Source organism: Pseudophryne corroboree, chromosome 2 (assembly GCF_028390025.1).
Source record: "Pseudophryne corroboree isolate aPseCor3 chromosome 2, aPseCor3.hap2, whole genome shotgun sequence".
NCBI classification, from domain to species: Eukaryota; Metazoa; Chordata; class Amphibia; order Anura; family Myobatrachidae; genus Pseudophryne; species Pseudophryne corroboree.
In genome coordinates, this window is record NC_086445.1 from 700,977,557 (window position 1) to 700,990,536 (window position 12,980).

The following is a 12,980-nucleotide window of genomic DNA, read 5'->3' on the forward strand; positions in this document are numbered from 1 at the left end:
TTAAAACCCCTGACGGTGTTTTTGAGACGTCTGGACCGGTACTAATTGTTTGTCGGCCGTCTCATGTCGTCAACCGACCTTGCAGCGTGTTGACATTATCACGTAATTTCCTAAATAAGCCATCCATTCCGGTGTCGACTCCCTAGAGAGTGACATCACCATTACAGGCAATTGCTCCGCCTCCTCACCAACATCGTCCTCCTACATGTCGACACACACGTACCGACACACAGCACACACACAGGGAATGCTCTGATAGAGGACAGGACCCACTAGCCCTTTGGAGAGACAGAGGGAGAGTTTGCCAGCACACACCAAAAACGCTATAATTATATAGGGACAACCTTATATAAGTGTTTTCCCTTATAGCATCTTAATATATATAAGCATATCCCCAAATTAGTGCCCCCCCTCTCTGTTTTAACCCTGTTTCTGTAGTGCAGTGCAGGGGAGAGCCTGGGAGCCTTCCCTCCAGCCTTTCTGTGAGGGAAAATGGCGCTGTGTGCTGAGGAGATAGGCCCCGCCCCTTTTTCGGCGGCCTCGTCTCCCGCTCTTAACGGATTCTGGCAGGGGTTAAATATCTCCATATAGCCTCCGGAGGCTATATGTGAGGTATTTTTAGCCAAAATAGGTATTCATTTGCCTCCCAGGGCGCCCCCCTCCCAGCGCCCTGCACCCTCAGTGACTGCCGTGTGAAGTGTGCTGAGAGGAAAATGGCGCACAGCTGCAGTGCTGTGCGCTACCTTTAGAAGACTGAGGAGTCTTCTGCCGCCGATTCTGGACCTCTTCTTACTTCAGCATCTGCAAGGGGGCCGGTGGCAAGGCTCCGGTGACCATCCAGGCTGTACCTGTGATCGTCCCTCTGGAGCTGATGTCCAGTAGCCAAGAAGCCAATCCATCCTGCACGCAGGTGAGTTCACTTCTTCTCCCCTAAGTCCCTCGTTGCAGTGATCCTGTTGCCAGCAGGACTCACTGTAAAATAAAAAACCTAAGCTAAACTTTTCTAAGCAGCTCTTTAGGAGAGCCACCTAGATTGCACCCTTCTCGGCCGGGCACAAAAATCTAACAGGCTTGGAGGAGGGTCATAGGGGGAGGAGCCAGTGCACACCACCTGATCGGAAAGCTTTACTTTTGTGCCCTGTCTCCTGCGGAGCCGCTATTCCCCATGGTCCTTTCAGGAACCCCAGCATCCACTAGGACGATAGAGAAAATGAGCTAGAGCATTACTATGGGCAAGGTGTAGCAAAATAGGCCCAAACCGTGATACCACCACCGTGTTTCACAGATTGTATGAGATTTTTATGCTGGAATGCAGGGCTCTCCTTTCTCCACACATAACACGTATTATTTAATCCAAAAAATCCCTGTTTTGGACTCATCTGTCCATGAAACATTGTTAAAATAGCCTTTTGGCTTGTCCAGGTAAGTAATCATTACCAAACTGCAGATGGACAGTAATGTTAAATTTGGAGAGCAGTGGCTTTCTCCTAGCAATCCTGCCATGCACACCATTGTTGTTCAGTGTACTAATGATGGTGGGCTCATAATCCTTAACTTTATCTAATGTGAGAAAGGCCCTCAGTTGCTTAGAGGTTAACTTGGGTTCCTTTGTGACTTGGCAAACTATTAGATGCCTTGCTCTTGGCATGATCTTTCTTGATCAACCACTCCTGTGGAGGGTAATAATAGGCTGACTACACAATCTGTCTTCCTGTTGATTGGTGGAGTCCAAACTCTTTAGATATGGTTTTGTAACCTTTTACAGCCTGATGAGCATCAGCAACTCTTCTTCTCAGGTCCTCAGAAATCTCCTTTGTTCATTGCATGATAAGCTTTTATAGATCACTGTTCTTTTAAAAAAGACAGGTTGTCCACTCACACCTGTTTGTCATCCCGTATATTGAAAATACATTACTCTAATTTCACCTTCAAAAATCTGCTAAACCTTGAAGTTCACATACTTTTGGCACTCACAGATATGTGATATTGGTTCATTTTCCTTAATACAAAAATTAGCACGTCTATTTTTTTTTGTCTTATTTGTTTGATTTAGTTTTCTTTATCTACTTTTAGGACTTGTGTGAAAATCTGATGTAGTTTTAGGCCAAATTTCAGCAGAAATATATAAAATTCTAAAGGGTTCACAAAATATCAAGCACCACTATACAGTATATGAACTATTAATTTTCAATGTAGACTTTACACACTCTTTGATTTTTATAAGATAAAATTGCACTTATTTAATATTATTATCCATACCCTGATATCCTGATATGGATACATTTACTCTGATATCAACACAAGGCATTTTGTAGATGTTGATCTGCTGTTTGTTTCAAAAATATATAAAATAAAAATGGAAGATTAACCCTTTCATGCATGAATTATGATAACGCAATGTAAGATTTAATTTTTATTAGTCTACAGTGCTTAGAAAAATAAAATTACACACATGTCCACTTGAGTGGACAACATGCATCTGCAATATAAAAACTGCCCTATTATTAGAGATGTGTGTATTCGGTTTTACTCGGATGTACTCAGTTCTCAAAATGGCATCTTATTGGCTCATAGATGCCTCTTGTTTTGGATAGCCAATAAGATGCCATTTTGAGAACCAAGTAAATATGAGTAAAACTGAGTAAAACCCGAAGCCGCTCATCTCTACCTATTATCATCGAACCATATTTTAGCTATGAATGTTTTTTTGCAAAAAGGTAAAATGAAAAAAACAAGTGTCTGGTATGGTTCCAATTTTTTTATCATGTTGCTTATTTTTCTCCAGAACCAAAAAAAATCAAAGTTGAAAACAATACTTTTTTTGTTTTGCCTATTTATGGATATGTTCGTCTACACAAAAATGTCATCAGTGTTTTTAAAATAAATATTTTAAATTACTTCTGAGTTTACTTCATATATAAATCACTGAATGTCACCCCTTCAGGGGCAGCTGGAATTACCTGCCACACCATCTGCCACATGACAGAGATATATAGATAAATATATCTATCTATATATATCTATCTATCTGGGGGGGGGCATGAGGTATGGAGATGAATGGGTAATTCAGGGGGAAGAGTGGACGAACATATGAAGTGGGAGGTGAGAATGGTGCTGGGATGGTCCCAGAGGAGGGTTCAGTCCTCAATAACTAGCTACACACTGTATGGGCTGGAGCTGGGTGCAGGGGCATGGAGGGCCCTGGAGGCAGGCAGAGATGTGCTGTGGGGAGGGAGGAGGTGGAGCAAGCAGAAAGGGTATTGTCTACATTCTGACAATGCCCATGGTAACCGTAGATGGCTGCATTGTGCCCTGTGACCCAGTACATTGACTGGTGCCTCTCTAATATTTGGGGAGGCAGCCAAGCCCCCCCCCCCCCCCCCCCACACACACACACACATGTTCCAACACCTGTGCTTCATACTTAGAAGGTTAGCACTTTACACATTTTTGTGAACAGAATTTGACTGAGTTTAACACTTGGTGTGAAAGTTGGCACACAGGACACAAAGTCAATCAGTTGTCAAAACTGGCATGGCTATTACAGTATAAGACAAAAATATTTTGGTTAGTCCTATATGCCAGGATTAGCCTAGCAGTATGTGTCTATGTATTGCGTGACATCCACTACAGTAGACATATGATTTTACATTAACTGTGAAAAAAATAAATAGCTTTTTTTGAGCAAAACATCTACCATAGTATACCCCTAAACGTTACTTTCTTTGAATATGTCGAGATTGTGCCGGTCGGGATTCCGGTGCCGGTATTCCGTCTGGCGGGATCTTGACTGCATCCCCACTGAACGTGAGTGCCTCTTTAAATATTCACCTCCAACCCGCTGAAAAGTGTTGGATTACAAAAGCAGTCACTTCCTAAATATAGCCCCACATACTGTATGTGTACACACAATTATCAAATTACCATTGCATAGTCATGAGATACTTTAAAATATAACTATAAACAGCCAATAATAATAATAATAATAATAAAAAAATAATTTAATGCTTAGTTATCTACCATTTCTTTATGCTACCAATCATCGGAATGTAAGCTATACCCTCTTAAAGGCTATGGATATTTCAGTTGCTATTGCTGGTGATAAAGATTAAGGGGGTAATTCAGACCTGATCGCCAAGGTGCGTTTTTTGCATCCCTGCGATCAGGTAGTTGCCGCCTACAGGGGGAGGGTATTGTGTGTGTGCAGGTGTGCGATCGCATGTGCTGCACAGCCCAGGACTTACTCTTCTGCTGCGATGATCGGGGTCAAAGCTGACGTCAGAAATCCTCCCACATAACTCCGGGTCCCTCCTGCGTTTTTTTCCGGACACTCCCTAGAAACGGTCAGTTGCCACTCAGAAACGCCCTCTTCCTGTCAATCTCCTTGCAATCGCCGGTGCGTGCGGAATTTTCACACCATCCCGTCGCTGACCGGCGTTCCCCATTGCTGTGGACCATTGCGCCTGCGCATTACGGTGCATACACATGCGCAGTGCAGACCTGATCGCAGCCTGTGAGAAAACGCACAGCAGTAATCAGGTCTGAATCGGCCTCTAAATCAGTGATTCAAACTTCTTGGGTGACAGTAAATCATATAATAACATTTATGGTTATTAAAATGATGCTACATTGGAAGATGTACAGGGGGTATACGATATTTATATGTTCTGCAATGCATGGCTTACAAAATAAGAGTGACACCATTTCCATCTTATTATTTCCAGAGTTCTCAATCAAAAGTTTCTGCACGTATTGGGACATCACCACCTTCTCACAGCTGCAGGTTCTACGTCTGGATGGCAACGAGATCGAAAGTAAAGCTATCCCACCAGACACTCCCCTGTGTCTGCGAAATACTGATATCATCCACATGTAATCAATTAAAGAACATCCTCGCCATTTGCTTTATCCCCTGTCTACTCCTCAGCTAGCAAGTCTCTTATATCCTTAAGTGACACATGGAACTAAGGCACGAACCGCATTATCCTCCCCAACAGTTACCCGCCAAAGACATGCAATATATTACAGTAGTTAGCAGTGTTTTTGTCAGATTATTCAAAAGAATGTCAAACTGAATTAGTGAAATAAAGATAATTGTTTCACTGTTGTGCTGGCAATTTAGAGCATAATAGCCTATGCTTCATACCTACCCTCCACGAGATGCTGGCAGCAGATATGAACAGAAAAAATGGGAGAGACTTGGGGACACCATTCACATTATCAAGTGGGCAAGGCATACTAATTGCAGTATGACTGTGGGTTGTGTGGCTTGATAATGATATTTGCATCAATATGACATGTCCCCATCACCCGTGCTGGCAGGCAGGCCAGCGTCCTTGTGTGACTGTTACCTCCTAGGCCTGGAGGCCTCTTTCTAATTGTAGAGTCTCCCTGACAGTTTGTGATGTTAAACAGCTATGAGCAGTGGTTCCCAGCCTTGGTCCTCAAGTACCCCCAACAGTTCATGTTTTCCAGATCAACTAGCAGTTGAACAGGTTTATTCATAACTCATTGACACATTGCAAATTGCAAATTATTTCACTTGCAATCCTGTGAGGAGATCTGGAAAACCTGAACTGTTGGGGGTACTTGAGGGACGAGGTTGGAAACCACTGAACTAGAGTAGCAATAAGCTAATAAATCACAGGCATCGTAAACTGGCATTAAAATCAAATTCACAGTTCAGGTTAGAAACGCCTCCATATAAAGAATGGATGTGTATCGGGTTACCAGTGGCCAGGGTCCCGGCGGTCAGCATCCCGATGCCGGTATCACAGCCGCAGAATGTCGGCGGGGGGGGTGAGAACATCAAGCCCCTTGCTGGCTTGCTGCGCTTGCCACGCTGCGGGCTCGGTTCTATTCCCACTCTATGGGTGTCGCCGACAGGAATAGTCCCTGTTGGTCGGCATTCTGACCGTGGGGATAGTGAGCGGGCAGGATGTAGGTGCAGGTGTTGTAACCGCCGGTCACATAACTGCATCCCTAAAGAATGTAGGGCCTAACTCAGCATAAGTTGTAGTTTTGTGAAAATCCCCCCTCCCCCTTAAAAATGAGAGCACTCCACTAAACTGCAAAGCACTCACATCTTTAGGTTACCCCCTGCGAAGGCAGTCGCCGGGCCGCCATGTTTTGGGTCACAGTGGCTGCGTGTGATATCATGCAGCTGCGCTGCCATCTTAGAAACGGTCCAAACACGCCTTCGTTTGGCCGGACTGCGCCCATAAACACCGCAACAATGCCCACAAAATGCTTTGCCGCAGCCCCGCAATCCCCCCGCCGGCACTTAGACTGCGTTTGAATGCGATCGCAATTGAATGCGCACAGCGGTGGGCACGCATACGCAGAAGTGTACAAATCACCAAATAGCAATTTCCGCCCTTCAGCGTATGAAGCTTAATTAGGCCCGTGTTGTGGTAATACCAATGTCTCAATGTACAGTATAGCACACTATAATAATAATAATAATATTTTTCTCTAAATATACTCGCAGCAGCCGGTACAGTGTGCCGAGCTTATCAATTGACAAGAAATCAATGCTTTTGACATGCCTGAGTGAAAACATTATTTCCTAAGCTTCAACATGACAAATAATAAGAATTTACTTACCGATAATTCTATTTCTCGTAGTCCGTAGTGGATGCTGGGGACTCCGTAAGGACCATGGGGAATAGCGGCTCCGCAGGAGACTGGGCACAAAAGTAAAGCTTTAGAACTACCTGGTGTGCACTGGCTCCTCCCCCTATGACCCTCCTCCAAGCCTCAGTTAGGATACTGTGCCCGGACGAGCGTACACAATAAGGAAGGATTTTGAATCCCGGGTAAGACTCATACCAGCCACACCAATCACACCATATAACTTGTGATCTAAACCCAGTTAACAGCATGATAACAGAGGAGCCTCTAGAAAAGATGGCTCACTACAGCAATAACCCGATTTTTGGTAACAATAACTATGTACCAGTATTGCAGACAATCCGCACTTGGGATGGGCGCCCAGCATCCACTACGGACTACGAGAAATAGAATTATCGGTAAGTAAATTCTTATTTTCTCTGACGTCCTAGTGGATGCTGGGGACTCCGTAAGGACCATGGGGATTATACCAAAGCTCCCAAACGGGCGGGAGAGTGCGGATGACTCTGCAGCACCAAATGAGAGAACTCCAGGTCCTCCTCAGCCAGGGTATCAAATTTGTAGAATTTTACAAACGTATTTGCTCCTGACCAAGTAGCTGCTCGGCAAAGTTGTAAAGCCGAGACCCCTCGGGCAGCCGCCCAAGATGAGCCCACCTTCCTTGTGGAATGGGCTTTTACAGATTTTGTCTGTGGCAGGCCTGCCACAGAATGTGCAAGCTGAATTGTACTACAAATCCAACGAGCAATAGTCTGCTTAGAAGCAGGAGCACCCAGCTTGTTGGGTGCATACAGAATAAACAACGAGTCAGATTTTCTGACTCCAGCCGTCCTGGAAACCTATATTTCCAGGGCCCTGACAACGTCTAGCAACTTGGAGTCCTCCAAATCCCTAGTAGCCGCAGGCACCACAATAGGTTGATTCAGGTGAAACGCTGAAAACCACCTTAGGGAGAAACTGAGGACAAGTCCTCAATTCCGCCCTGTCCGAATGGAAAATGAGATGAGGGCTTTTACAGGATAAAGCCGCCAATTCTGACACGCACCTGGCCCAGGCCAGGGCCAACAGCATGACCACTTTCCATGTGAGATATTTTAACTCCACATATTTAAGTGGTTCAAACCAATGTGACTTTTGGAACCCAAAAACTACATTTAGATCCCAAGGTGCCACTGGAGGCACAAAAGGAGGCTGTATATACAGTACCCCTTTCACAAACGTCTGAACTTCAGGGACTGAAGCTAGTTCTTTTTGGAAGAAAATTGACAGGGCCGAAATTTGAACCTTAATGGACCCCCATTTCAGGCCCATAGACACTCCTGTCTGCAGGAAATGTAGGAATCGACCTAGTTGAAAATTCTTCCGTCGGGGCCTTGCTGGCCTCGCACCACGCAACATATTTTCGCCAAATGCGGTGATAATGTTTTGCGGTTATATCTTTCCTGGCTTTGATCAGGATAGGAATGACTTCATCCGGAATGCCTTTCTCCTTCAGGATCCGGCGTTCAACCGCCATGCCGTCAAACGCAGTCGCGGTAAGTCTTGGAACAGACAGGGTCCTTGCTGGAGCAGGTCCCTTCTTAGAGGTAGAGGCCACGGATCCTCCGTGAGCATCTCTTGAAGTTCCGGTTACCAAGTCCTTCTTGGCCAATCCGGAGCCCAAATATAGTGCTTACTCCTCTCCATCTTATAATTCTCAGTACCTTGGGTATGAGAGGCAGAGGAGGGAACACATACACTGACTGGTACACCCACTGTGTTACCAGAGCGTCTACAGCTATTGCCGGAGGGTCCCTTGACCCGGCGCAATACTTGTCGAGTTTTATAAACATGTGGAAGACTTCTGGGTGAAGTCCCCACTTGCTGACAGTGCTATCACATGATTTTCTGCCCAGCGAAGAATCCTTGTAGCTTCTGCCATTGCCCTCCTGCTTCTTGTGTCACCCTGTCTGTTTACGTGGGTGACTGCCGTGATGTAGTCCGAATGGATCAACTCCGGGTGACCTTGAAGCAGAGGTCTTGCTGAGCTTAGAGCATTGTAAATGGCCCTTAGCTTCAGGATATTTATGTGAAGTGATGTCTCCAGGCTTGACCATAAGCTCTGGAAATTCCTTCCCTGTGTGACTGCTCCCCAGCCTCGCAGGCTGGCATCCGTGGTCACCAGGACCCAGTCCTGAATGTCGAATCTGCGGCCCTCTAGAAGATGAGCACTCTGCAACCACCACAGGAGAGACACCCTTGTGCTTGGTGACAGGGTTATCCGCTGATGCATCTGAAGATGCGACCCGGACCATTTGTCCAGCAGGTCCCACTGGAAAGTTCTTGCGTGGAATCTGCCGAATGGGATTGCTTCGTAGGAAGCCACCATTTTTCCCAGAACCCTTTCATTGATGTACTGAGACTTGGCTCGGTTATAGGAGGTTCCCGACTAGCTCGGATAACTCCCTGACTTTCTCCTCCGGGAGAAACACCTTTTTCTGGACTGTGTCCAGGATCATCCCTAGGAACAGACGACGAGTCGTCGGAATCAGCTGCGATTTTGGAATATTGAGAATCCAATCGTGCTGCCGCAACACTACCTGAGATAGTGCTACACCGACCTCCAACTGTTCCCTGGATCTCACCCTTATCAGGGAATCGTCCAAGTAAGGGATAACTAAAATTCCCTTCCTTCGAAGGAGTATCATCATTTCGGCCATTACCTTGGTAAAGACCCGGGGTGCCGTGGACCATCCATACGGCAGCGTCTGAAACTGATAGTGACAGTTCTGTACCATAAACCTGAGGTACCCTTGGTGAGAAGGGTAAATTGGGACATGAAGGTAAGCATCCTTGATGTCCCGAGACATCATGTAGTCCCCTTCTTCCAGGTTCGCAATCACTGCTCTGAGTGACTCAATCTTGAATTTGAACCTACGTATGTAAGTGTTCAAGATTTTAGATTTAGAATCGGTCTCACCGAGCCGTCCGGCTTCGGTACCACAACAGTGTGGAATAATACCCCGTTCCCTGTTGCAGGAGGGGTACCTTGATTATCACCTGCTGGGAATACAGCTTGTGAATGGCTTCCAAAACTGCCTCCCTGTCAGAAGGAGACATCGGTAAAGCCGACTTTAGGAAACGGCGAGGGGGAGACGTCTCGAATTCCAATTTGTACCCCTGAGATATCACCTGAAGGATCCAGGGGTCTACTTGCGAGTGAGCCCACTGCGCGCTGAAATTCATTGAGACGGGCCCCCACCGTGCCTGATTCTGCTTGTAAAGCCCCAGCGTCATACTGAGGGCTTGGCAGAGGCGGGAGAGGGCTTCTGTTCCTGGGAACTGGCTGATTTCTGCAGCCTTTTTCCTCTCCCTCTGTCACGGGGCAGAAATGAGGAACCTTTTGCCCGCTTGCCCACGAAAAGACTGCGCCTGATAATACGGCGTCTTCTTATGTTGAGAGGCGACCTGGGGTACAAACGTGGATTTCCCAGCTGTTGCCGTGGCCACCAGGTCTGAAAGACCGACCCCAAATAACTCCTCCCCTTAATAAGGCAATACTTCCAAATGCCGTTTGGAATCCGCATCACCTGACCACTGTCGTGTCCATAACCCTCTACTGGCAGAAATGGACAACGCACTTAGACTTGATGCCAGTCGGCAAATATTCCGCTGTGCATCACGCATATATAGAAATGCATCTTTTAAATGCTCTATAGGCAATAATATACTGTCCCTATCTAGGGTATCAATATTTTCAGTCAGGGAATCCGACCACGCCAACCCAGCACTGCACATCCAGGCTGAGGCGATTGCTGGTCGCAGTATAACACCAGTATGTGTGTAAATACATTTTAGGATACCCTACTGCTTTCTATCAGCAGGATCCTTAAGGGCGGCCATCTCAGGAGAGGGTAGAGCCCTTGTTCTTACAAGCGTGTGAGCGCTTTATCCACCCTAGGGGGTGTTTCCCAACGCACCCTAACCTCTGGCGGGAAAGGATATAATGCCAATAACATTTTAGAAATTATCAGTTGTTATCGGGGGAAACCCACGCATCATCACACACCTCATTTAATTTCTCAGATTCAGGAAAACTACAGGTAGTTTTTCCTCACCGAACATAATACCCCTTTTTGGTGGTACTCGTATTATCAGAAATGTGTAAAACATTTTTCATTGCCTCAATCATGTAACGTGTGGCCCTACTGGAAGTCACATTTGTCTCTTCACCGTCGACACTGGAGTCAGTATCCGTGTCGGCGTCTATATCTGCCATCTGAGGTAACGGGCGCTTTAGAGCCCCTGACGGCCTATGAGACGTCTGGACAGGCACAAGCTGAGTAGCCGGCGGTCTCATGTCAACCACTGTCTTTTATACAGAGCTGACACTGTCACGTAATTCCTTCCAACAGTTCATCCACTCAGGTGTCGACCCCCTAGGGGGTGACATCACTATTACAGGCAATCTGCTCCGTCTCCACATCATTTTTCTCCTCATACATGTCGACACAAACGTACCGACACACAGCACACACACAGGGAATGCTCTGATAGAGGACAGGACCCCACTAGCCCTTTGGGGAGACAGAGGGAGAGTTTGCCAGCACACACCAGAGCGCTATATATATATACAGGGATAACCTTATATAAGTGTTTTTCCCCTTATAGCTGCTGTATTTTTAATACTGCACGTATTTAGTGCCCCCCTCTCTTTTTTAACCCTTTCTGTAGTGTAGTGACTGCAGGGGAGAGCCAGGGAGCTTCCCTCCAACGGAGCTGTGAGGGAAAATGGCGCCAGTGTGCTGAGGAGATAGGCTCCGCCCCCTTCTCGGCGGCCTTATCTCCCGTTTTTCTGTGTATTCTGGCAGGGGTTAAATTCATCCATATCGCCCAGGAGCTATATGTGATGCATTTTTTGCCATCCAAGGTGTTTTTATTGCGTCTTAGGGCGCCCCCCCCCCAGCGCCCTGCACCCTCAGTGACTGGAGTGTGAAGTGTGCTGAGAGCAATGGCGCACAGCTGCAGTGCTGTGCGCTACCTTGTTGAAGACAGGACGTCTTCTGCCGCCGATTTTCCGGACCTCTTCTGTCTTCTGGCTCTGTAAGGGGGCCAGCGACGCGGCTCTGGGACCTATCCATGGCTGGGCCTGTGTTCGGTCCCTCTGGAGCTAATGTCCAGTAGCCTAAGAAGCCCAATCCACTCTGCACGCAGGTGAGTTCGCTTCTTCTCCCCTTAGTCCCTCGATGCAGTGAGCCTGTTGCCAGCAGGTCTCACTGAACATAAAAAACCTAAAACTAAACTTTTCACTAAGCAGCTCAGGAGAGCCACCTAGTCTGCACCCTTCTCGTTCGGGCACAAAAATCTAACTGAGGCTTGGAGGAGGGTCATAGGGGGAGGAGCCAGTGCACCCCAGGTAGTTCTAAAGCTTTACTTTTGTGCCCAGTCTCCTGCGGAGCCGCTATTCCCCATGGTCCTTACGGAGTCCCCAGCATCCACTAGGACGTCAGAGAAATGTGTTCAGTTAACAGGCTGAGCTACCACCTTTATGTGAAAGAGTAGATGCTCTTTACACAACAGAGTCTGTGTTTGATGTACAGGACTGTAAGTATATTTTGTGTGACACATTATTCCGCTATCACCTGCTTGACAGACGTATCTGTACAGCAGTGCCGTAACTAGTCATTTTAGCGCTGTGTGCAAGAAACCGCATCTGCGCCCCCCCCCCCATATTCAAAATAGGGTCAGTGTGAAAGTGTGTGTGTTATACTCATCTTTGACCAGCCAGCAGTCCTCTTATCTTTCCCATTCCCGCCCTAGCGCTGCGGCTCTTTGCAGTGCAGGACACTGTAGGTGGGCTGGGGGCAGGCTGCTAGAGATGTCATCTCCCCAGAATACAGGGTAGCCGGGCAATGCACTGCAGATGAGCGGTGACAGGGGGTGGGTGGCCAGGTGGTTGCAGACCCCACAGTGTGGCAGCGGCACGGCCAGGTGGGTGTTGCCAGAGGTCCTGCACCCACAGTGCCAGGCACCACTGGCCAACACCTAGTTACATACAGTAAACTGGGCTATAGAGAAGTAATGCTGCAGTGGCACTACCAGCTGACAAGGTATGCTGGGACAGATGCAGGAAGAAATATAAGACCCCCCCCCCCCCAGGCATGTAGATCCCAGCCTGCTCACCTCTGCGTGGTGATCTCCAGCTCTGCAGCTACATAAGGCTGACCAGATCAGGAGGAGCATGGGATGGCTTCTCACACCGGAAAGTGCACTGGCTCTGTGCCAGGGCAGCCCCAAATCTGAGCCTGGCAGCTGGTGAACCCCCTGAATCCTCTTCTCTTGCAGTTTCAGCTCCCAGCCCCGGCCAG

At 47.2% G+C, this 12,980-nt stretch overlaps 1 protein-coding gene and 1 long non-coding RNA gene across 2 annotated transcripts in view; one reads left to right on the forward strand and one right to left on the reverse strand.

Annotated features, from left to right (window-relative positions):
* The window catches only part of FMOD (fibromodulin), a 47,478-nt gene extending 42,361 nt beyond the window's left edge, over positions 1-5,117 (forward strand). Inside the window, exon 3 of the mRNA XM_063955282.1 lies at positions 4,725-5,117. Coding sequence (XP_063811352.1) covers positions 4,725-4,876 — 152 coding nt within the window. The 3' untranslated portion in view covers positions 4,877-5,117. The remainder of the gene's footprint in view (positions 1-4,724) is intronic.
* The window catches only part of LOC135045327 (uncharacterized), a 62,984-nt gene that overhangs the window by 39,907 nt on the left and 10,097 nt on the right, over positions 1-12,980 (reverse strand). The window lies entirely within an intron of this gene.